The sequence below is a fragment of the Acyrthosiphon pisum genome, chromosome A1, assembly GCF_005508785.2.
Source record: "Acyrthosiphon pisum isolate AL4f chromosome A1, pea_aphid_22Mar2018_4r6ur, whole genome shotgun sequence".
NCBI classification, from domain to species: Eukaryota; Metazoa; Arthropoda; class Insecta; order Hemiptera; family Aphididae; genus Acyrthosiphon; species Acyrthosiphon pisum.
The window spans coordinates 113,007,959-113,018,808 of record NC_042494.1 but is presented as its reverse complement, the minus strand read 5'-3'; the positions used below and the strand labels follow the sequence as shown (position 1 = coordinate 113,018,808).

At 28.9% G+C, this 10,850-nt stretch overlaps 1 protein-coding gene across 1 annotated transcript in view; it reads left to right on the top strand.

Annotated features, from left to right (window-relative positions):
• Positions 1-10,850, top strand: part of LOC100167869 (allatostatin-A receptor-like) — a 228,577-nt gene that overhangs the window by 61,323 nt on the left and 156,404 nt on the right. The window contains exon 3 of the mRNA XM_029488077.1: positions 7,906-8,106. Within this exon, the coding sequence (XP_029343937.1) occupies positions 7,906-8,106 (201 nt within the window). The remainder of the gene's footprint in view (positions 1-7,905; positions 8,107-10,850) is intronic.

The window sequence follows — 10,850 nt, the reverse complement described above, 5'->3', positions numbered from 1 at the left end:
CGATAAAGTGTGGCACCAAGGTCTCCTTTTCAAACTGAAAACCATCTTCCCGCCCTACTACTATCTATTATTCAAATCATACCTCGAAGACAGGAACTTTGTTGTACGCTCTGGCTCAGCCTTATCTGAAATAAATCCCATCCATGCTGGAGTTCCCCAAGGCGCCATAGTAGCTCCTCTTTTATTCAATCTATACACCTCCGACCAACCAACAACCAACCATACGATCACAGGTGACTTTGCCGATGACAAAGCTATTATGGCACTTAACTCAGACCCTGAAATAGCCTCCAACCACATTCAAGTCCATTTAAATCTTCTCCAAACCTGGTACAAAGATTGGGGAATAAAAATAAATGAATCAAAATCAGCCCACTGCACATTCACTCTAAGACCTAGAAACTGCCCTACCATGACCCTCAATAACCTACCCATTCCACCCACACAAAATGTCCGATATCTCGGACTCCACCTGGATCGTCGATTGACCTGGGCCCACCACATCCATACCAAACGTATTGCCATGAATAACCGATCCCGTCTTCTCCTCACATCTAAACACATTAATCTGAACAACAAAATACTTTTATATAAATTGCTACTAAAGCCCGTATGGTCATAGGTAGAGCGCGGATTCCTATGCAATTGCATATTTTTTTCCTTTTAATATTTTTGGATTTTTGTCAGTTATCTCCACGAATCATCATAATTTGAATCTAATGGTGACATTTTTTTTTGCATATTTCTGCATATTTAAAGGTTATTGCATATTTTTGCATATTTTGGCAAAATTCAAAATTTATTGCATATTGAAGTGAAAATTTAAAAAAAATGTATAAAATAATATTTTGTCAAGTAGAAAAATTAAAACTAAATTTTATAGTCACTAAATAATAATAATTTATATATTATATTATATTTATTTATAACATTATAAGATAAATAAATAATCGATTACGACGTAATAACTTAATCGCTTTTGCTGTGTCGGTCGGTTATCGTCATACCACTGGGCACTCGGTTACATCGTTTGTCGTTGTCTGTAAATAGTGAACATGCCGAAACTTGAAATGCATATGATTATTAATTTTAATAATAAATTAAGTTGTTCAGAAAATTTCCTAAATTTTTTTTTTTTTAGGCGTTTAAGTTATTAATATTATAAGTTTTGTTGTACATTTTAAATAAATAAAAAATTCTTGCATATTTTTTTACATATTTTTATGATTTTGACTGCATATTTTTACATATTTTCATGATTTTGACTGCATATTTTTTGCATATTTTCATGATTTTTACAGCATATTATATGGCATATTTCGATACTTTTAAGTGCATAAAAATCCGCGCTCTAGTCATAGGTATACAACTTAGGGGTTCAGCCAAACCATCTAACATAAAAAAAAATCAAATATTCCAATCTAAATGCCTTCGACAAATTACCAAAGCACCTTTTTACGTCTCAAACGATACACTCCATGAAGACCTGTCTGTTCCAACAGTTCAACTCGTAGCCAAAACTCTGTATAAACGATTCCACTCAAATCTCTCCAACCACCGCAATCCTCTAGTCTCAAACTTATCCACCTCAGCATTTCACGTGACCCTGGAAGACGTTTAAAACGAAAATGGTGTCGGGACCTCCTGACTGAATAAAAACCCATCCACCAACTCCCAGAAGTCCCATCACTGGATAGATTCTTTTGCTCAAGTCTTCAGTCCCCATTTATTAATCTATTACAACATCTTACGCTTATTGTAAAAATAATATATTTATAGATTGTGTAATAAAACTAATTAAAAACAAAACAAAAAAAAAAAGAATAAAGTATAATATTTTATTATAATAATTGGATGTGTTGTAAAAGAAATGTTGGGGCCCCCCAGACCTTTGCTCTGGATCCGTGACTGCCTTGAGGACCTAATGAAAAAAAAATACTGTGTTTTTCACAAATATATTACTAAATTAAACTAATTTGATCATTTTTAGACATATTATTGCATTCTATTATGTAAAAAATTGTTCCGACAAATTTTATTATAACTTTATTTTAATATACAAAATTTCTATTTTTTAAATTACTAATTTTAATATTATGAATGGTTAAATTTAAGCTATCTAGTATCTGTAGCCATCTTCCAGCCACTTTGTGCGCCTCAATATTCAAGAAGGAAATGTCAGCCGTCCTAATACAAAATCGACAGGGTAGTATTTCAGCCACTTGAGTAAGTTTTCCTTTCTCATCTCGTATCAGTAAAAAGAGTTATCCCTCCTCTATTCAGGTGACTTATTCGTGTGTGACACCTCCAACTTATGTTATACTTGCAGTGCTGGTTCTCCTCTTTCAATATACTATATACTTATATTTCTCTTATTTTTTACTCAGCCACAATGTAAACAATAAAAATATATTATTGTGAACGGGTTTGTTTACAATAATATTTTATTTTTTATTTTATTTTCAAGGTGGATTTATCTAGATGACAAGACAATTATTATTTAAATCTGTTACGAAGCTCTGGAACATACCCGTAACGTTCAAAGAAGGATATTTTACTTATTTTTACCGGTATACGTCGTAGATACACTATTAAATGCTTATTACGATCATAACAATATAGTTCTGCGATATTTATATAAAAATTTATAAAAATAATTATAAAAAAAAGTTGAATATTATAATAATGTTCATGTCTATCAAGATAATATAAACTTACTATGGATGAGATACCAAAGCAGCTAATATATGCATAAAACATACACCGTGTGTATTTTATAGAAAATATACTATTGAGGGTGTTTAGAAACTTTAAATGGGTTAAACTTTGCGCGTTTGCATATTGTCATTATTTCTGTACTCTTATAGCTGTGTTCCGTATAATATTATAGTTTCTCTAAAAATATGAAAACATCAGTATGATAATATCATAGTATAAAAATAAAATAATAACTTTTCCATGAAAAAAAAACATTGTCTATATAGGTAGATGAAACAAACAAATAATAATATTCATAATATTTATAAAAATATAATTACCAAAAAGACAATGTTACCCGGAGATACCTACTCTCAAATTAGCATTGTTGATTATAAGGATAAAACTGTACCATAAGGCTTAAAGAATGAATTACAAACATGAATGATGAATTTTAAAATTAATCTATATAATATTTATATTTATTGCATTGCATTGTGAAATCCGTCTTAATGTGTACAGAACTTCAGCTTGTGAGACAAACGTATTTTTTATACTGCCTCGCATTTACGTTCTATGATTGGCAAGAGTGTCACTTGATTGCATTGGTAAACATAATAATAACGACATATATTTCCATTTTTCAAACCAAATACTCAGGGCCGATTTACCTATGCACCGTTGTTATGGTTATTAATTCATCAGCATCTATATCTTCCAAAGGAATGAAGAGCATCTCCTGTTAATAATCTATTCCTATTGAATTTCTTTTGGGTCTGAAAACGGGCTTCGTCAATCTGCATTGGGCTTTGTAAATTTCCGAAAATGCATGAAGTTAGCAGAGCATTTTGAGCATTCATTTCCGCTAAATACCATTATCTAGTACTCAATTTGTGTTCAATTTTACTCATGTTGTAGTAATGTAGTAGGTACCTCTGGTAGGCCTAGTGATGTAAGCTTGAAAATTTTCAATTGAAATTTTTTTTATTCATTGAAAATTTTGAAAATTTAAATTCTAATGTATTTCAATTAATTTTTGAGGTTGAATGGTTGGTATCACTGTACCACAGCTATTCATTTTGATGGTTATCAATGTTCTTCTAATATTAAAATATATATATAGATAAATAAATAGATTATATAAATAGAATATATTTAAGTTTGATATATTAATTTGTTAATTATAATATAAGCGTTTAATTTGTACTTGCATAGTAACATGATGTTAGTATGTTACCACTTGCAACCAAGTACCAACTAACAAAAGACTGTTTGATTTAAAATAATTACCTACTTTGTGATCTATATATATTTTTTAAGTTTGATATATATATTAATTTTTTATTTTCTAAGATAAGCGTTTAATTTGTACTTACATAGTAACAAGTTGTTACCACTTATTACCAAGTACTAACTAACAAAATACTGTTAGAATTAAAATTGTTTTTATATTTTATTATTTTCAAATTTAAATATATTCAAATACTTTATACAATGTCTGTTTCATTTTTTTTAAAATTGTAACAAGTATAATGTCAGAGTCAAACAAAACACTTATAATAGAAAAAATTATAATTTGGTTAAAATTGTGGAAGTGACTCAACCAATAAATTACATAAAAAATCAATAATTGTAATTTATAGCAAAACGATTATTTATACACTCAACATTTACACTGAAGTAAAAATACATTTTTAATAAAAGAAAAAAATGCACATTAATGGGTATAAATAGTAATAAAAGTACATAGTTTGAAATATAACTATGAATATATGAATAATAATATAATTACAAGTTATAAGTTATAACTATAACTATATAATATCAAAAGATTTATTTGATAAGAAATTAATATGATAAATTATAAAATTTTCAAAATTTTCATGTTTTTGAAAATTTACATCACTAGGTAGGCCTCTGCAGTCTGTTTAATCTGCCTTTTTATTTTTATTTTATTTAGCTTATATTTACCATCAATTGTTCTTATTGTCCTTTTTTTGGTAACAGATTGAATAAAAAAAACTTATGAACCAAAAAAAAAAAAGTGCTCAATTTCCCACCGTGATGATAGGTATTCCGTATTTGGCATCAGCGGGTTAACTACTAGTACCAAAATCAACCATATAAGCCGTTATATTTAGTGCACAATTAATATTTAGTATGATTTTACGGTGGATACCATTTAAACATTTAACGTTTTTCCTTTAGTCTTCAAGACTGCTGTGCACACCTCTCGGTTGAAGTTGAACTAGTCGGTGGCATACTCATTACTTATTCCTGTCTGATCCATTAACATTTGAGTGGGAAATTCTAATACGGACACAAATACGAGTTCAAAAATTGTACGAATTGTTACGCACTGGTTGCAACACGTCACGTAACGATGTTGTTATCGTATAGACTTTTTTTTTACACCAAAAAATAGTCAGCCACTTTCCATTAAGAAATTTCTTACAAATACCTACGTTTCCTACGAATTATCGGGTGATTGTAAACTCGGCCGAGGAAAAAAAAATGTTCGAAAGGTCTATTGTAAACTCGGCCCCTGTTTTTTCAGGTAAAAATAATTTAGGTGTAAACTGGGCCCGGGGTTTTTACAGGTAAAAATGATTGACGTGTAAACTCGGCCTGAATAAAAATATAATATGTATAATATTTTTGAGAACAATTTAGAGGACACTATGTGGAGGTGATAATCATTATCCTCCAAAAATTAATTTCATATTTTGATTCATAATATGAAGTTCGTTATATAAATGTAGAATTCACTAAAATTGTGAAAAAAATTAAGTAATATATTTCAGTATTAAAAAATATAAGTAAAATGTATCCATGTAAAATAAGTGTAGAAAAGTGTACAAATATAATTAAAACTGTAGTGCAATAGTAAATAATGTAAGGTTATATTATAATATAAATCTATTTTTTAAGTAAAAAGTCACGTGTTTGACGTATCTATTCACTCACCGATATATACACACCTATACATAGGTGCTATTCCTAACAAATTGTTCCTTTTATTATATTTTATAATAATAATAATAATAATTGTTTATTCAACGAATAAAACGGGCAAATTGCCCAATAGTACAAGTAAATAAATAAGTTATTACAATAAATTGATATGAAAATCGAACAATAACATAAATGCATATTAATAATAAGATAGAAATTTTATTGGTAAAAATAATTATGGGGCCGAGTTTACAACCGTCCTTTTTTATCATTTTAAATTTCCGGGCCGAGTTTACAATCGACCTATGTCATTACCTAAAATTTTCGGGCCGAGTTTACAACAAAAAAGGTAACCGCGGGCCCAGTATACATTTGCCCGAATTATCTTCGCACTTTTTAATAAACGTTTTTTTTTCTAAAAACTGATCTGCGTGCATTTGGCCCTGATGTAGAACAAAATTCACAAAACGCCATCGTAGCCAATACGATTAATAAACAATATACGTTATAACATACTTACTACAAATTACAGTATGAATATCATATGTTAATAAAAATATCAGAAACAAACGATTGCTGCGAGAAATCTGAATATAACGTATTTAGTCGATCATAAGAGCGTATAGAACACCGAGTGTAGAACGAGGAATAATGCATACGATATTAGCACCAACTTGTATTTTTTTTATACATATTTATATACTATACAATCAAGTACCAATAACTTTCATTAATATATGTTTGATCAAAAAATAAACAGAACGGCTTCTAGGAAATTTTCAGAATATTAAAAAATATAATCCAACAAAAAAATCAAAGGTACCTATAAAATATGTACGATTATTAATTGATGTGTATTGATTAGAATTATTTTACAAATAAATACTTCAAAAAAAGTTCTTTGGTTTTTTTATTAGATTTTTTATCGCATATTATGCCATAAATTCTATACATCTTGAATCGAGGTCGATGATTTATACATAGGTCAGTGACTGGGTATAACTTATTAGTTATTTGGCGTGTTGAGTTACAGAAATAGCTCAGTTCACTTTACCGAACACCAACTCTAAAAATGGTTATCTAAACATTTTATTCATTACTTTAAACTTAACAAAACCAAAAAAAGAAGACGGAATGAATCAATATTTGTGAAAACAATAATTTTATTTTTGTTTATTTTTAAATTTTTAATTTCCAAGAAATAACATATTGATATCATGATAATATTATTTTACAAGTACAATATTTTATTTTGAAGAATATGATAATGCTTCAGACCATTAAAATTATTTAAACCTTATCGATTTTTTCCATTGGTGGGAAAATAAGTTTCGCATTGTTTACGGACAGGGAAACGATAATAATACGCTAATGGATAAGCTCTTTTCTTTCCAAAAACTGAGTCTATTCAGAACTACTACAACTGTAGATGGTAAAAACAATGCCAGCGTGAGATTCTATACTCTATATGGATGCAATAATAACGGCTAAACGATTATATTGTTATCAAACCATTCACACTACTCATAAAACATTATAATATAATATGCGCCTTCAGCAGCTGGTGACACACACAACAAGAAATGTTTTAGGTAAACATAATATCATTGATTTTAATTATAACAAAATATAATAATTTATTAAATATAGATAATAATAATAATTACTACCAAGCTTACAAATAGCTATGAAGTATAAGAACTACAAGTTTAAGAAAAATATTACTTATTAGATTATCGCGGTTTCTCTTATATTTTTTTATATATTATTAAAAGTGATAAAATAAAAATGACATTGACAGTAGTAATTAAAAATCGTCACTAATAATAATTTAAATTTAAAATATTATGAATGGAATTTAAAACAAATATGGTCACCAATAATATTAATATAATACTGCCGTAAATGTGTGCAGCTCAAACGGTTCATAATGCAGTTTCTTGGTGATATTTTTAAAACGTATAATAGCTGGTACCGTAAACGTGCCATGGACATTTACAACACAAATACAATTATTATAATAAAATATTATATACTTTATTCTTAATTTAAAAATGTTGTCATAATAGTAGATATAGGTAATCAATGTGATAAATAAATTATTGATTTTTTAATATAGAAGGCGACAATGTGAAAATAAGTGTATTTGTTATTTAATATATAATATTTATCTTTATAAAAAAATATGTCTGAATCCGTCCCTGTATTGTCTACATAATATATAGTAATGATTGCGTTTGTCGGGTGTTTCAGATATTTTTCTTCCTCACGTCGTACGCGATACCACTGGCTATCATATGCATCCTTTACGTGCTGATGCTGATGAGACTGTGGAAAGGAGTGAACCCAGGCGGGCAGCCACCGTCGGCCGAAAGCCGGAGAGGCAAGAAGCGTGTCACCCGAATGGTCGTCGTCGTGGTCGCTATATTCGCCTTCTGCTGGTTCCCGATACAGGTACGTGGTACCAACAACTACCTGTAAGCTTCTTGAATTTTATTTTATTTTTTCGAGTTTCATACCGGAAACTATATGGCCATTGGCTGTCTTACTTTGTGAATTACAACGAGTGTATCGACATATATTATTAGGTGATTTCTCTATTGTCGTCGTTTTGGTCGCGGGTAATACACGGCGGCCAAGGTATATAGGGTACCTATACGTTTTCCCTTTTCGGGAGCACAATAAATTACGTACGATTATATTTTGTACAATGTTACCGTTTGTTTATGCCTTACTGGCTGATCCTGCAGCACGCGGGTTGCCTGAGACAAATTAAATGGCTGTGGATTTACCCTTCTATAACTCTATTAGAAATGTAAGCTGCACAGATTTTTAACTCAGTTATTTGGGCTGTTTTTATCAAATATAAAATACAGGCGTATACAGTTATATATATCCAAACATAATAACTATTTTATTTACCCGCAGGTAATACAATAACGGTGAAAACCCCGTCAACATAGGTTAATTTGTTTCAAAGCCTTTCCCAGACAAACGGACAAACAGACAGACAGACAGAAATTCAAATGTATAATATGTGCTTGTCTCGTGAAATATCACATTTAATTTTGCACGTTTATAAAATATCACAGCGTAGGTATATACAATTTGAATACTATTCTTTTGTGATACGCAAGATGTATTACCTGACTCCGGCCGGGTGAAGAGTAATCGATCTATATATCGTTTTCCGTTTTTCCCTTATAATATAATGCAATGCCTGTCAAAACCCCGTTAAAATTGGTTCATCTGTTTCGAACCCTTTCCTGGACAAACAGATAAACTGACAGACAGACAGCAAAATGTATCTGTGCGTGTTTCATACAATATTACATATAATAATCTTATATGTTTAAAATCACAGTATATAATATACAATTTGAATACTTTTAATTTTTGATAGTTACGCATGGTACTTAAATAAAAGGAAAAATGGCGGGCAAGTGGTTACCGTTCTGCTGTACATATTTTAGGTTTCATGTGGGTCACTGTAATAGTGTGATGGATGTGTTGAATTTGAATTCAAAGATATAACACCATTGTATAGTAATGTAGGTATACAATAAAAACGATTCTGAGCGAAGATCATCTGTCAGCACTCGGCCTATATATTACTATAAGTAAGTATATTTTATGATATTATTGCTATTAAAGTAATTTATTTTACTATGTATTAGTAAACTAGTAGGTTGAATTAATTTTTGCGAAAAATATTTAAAATAATTTCATATAACTTAAAAATGTTTAGTATCCACAAATAATATTTTTAAATAACTAAAAAATAACTGAAATATTATTATCCGTTTAAAATTGAAATATATAATTTTGCTCAAAGTTAAACTAAAATATCTATTAAAATAAACTGTGTTTTTATACTCCTATAGGAAATACAATCCTGAAGTCACAGTTGTAATAATGTCGTTTTTTTTTACTCTCCTTTCTTCAGTTGAAATTAGTTGAACTTAACACAAGTAAATCACAAATTGTAATGACCGAATTAACATTTTTAACCGGACGTAATTATTCAAACATTCAAACGAATATAATATTCATATATAATAAATTATTATAAAAACATTATTTATTATAATAAAACCTATTCATTTTTTTATTTTTTTTATATGACTAAGACTATAGGTTTGTACTTCAAATATAATAATATTAAACCTAGAAAATTAAAATAAAATATAATTTAATATGGGAGGTAATACTAGGTATAATAATTATATTTTAATTGAAATACATATTTTAATTTTGAGCTGAGCAATAAATGTTAGTTTACTGGTGAATATCCAATGTTGAAAAAATCTTAACTTCAGACGCTTATAAAAAAAATATTTTGAATTTACGTTTTTTAATTTTTTAAATATTACACGAATAACATCTTATGATGAACCTTGTATTCATCTTTCAAGTTTTTTGAAAAAAATTGTAGTGGGACAAAAACATAATAATGAACGAAACTAAAAAATGTTAATATTTTTAGTACACCTACTCGTTTAGTTGTAATATTAAGATTTGGAAAAACAATGCAAGTATACAAGTTTTGTTAATTTACAGATGTTAAATTTTGTATACATTTTAAAACGCTATGTGAACTAAGTGAATTGTAAAATAGATATTGTTGTGAAAATCCCTAGTCATAGCGCAATTAATATCCGCTAGGACACTATTGAGCATTTACTTTTTTAGCAACACAATTGAGTTGTTTTTAAGTAATTTTACCACATTTAAACCAATGTTAACTATTATTTTCTCATATCTCTATGTTTTACGAGGTATATCTAATGTACTACACTTATCGATAATGTTATCGATTTATAAATTGGTTAGGTATATAATAAAACTTCCGTTTAAATGATCACAATGTTCGTTTATCCATGGGGATAACTGTTATAAGCTCGATGAACTCATTTAAACATTTGAGCATTTGGCACTGGTCAAACATTCGCAATAAACATTTAATTTGTAAAAATAAGTAACTTCAAGTAGTAAGTAATTCCCAAATTGTTATATAAATAATTCAGTTTAAGCAGTGAGTGTTCGATCTTCAATCATGTCCTGGTAACTAAAAGATATTCTGTAATCTAGCCTGAATTCTATCCTATAAGTCTATTATTTTACCAAAAACTGATCACAAATGAATAATTAAAAAATGTGGGTAAGTGGATGTCGCTCTGTTATACAGTAGGTTAGAA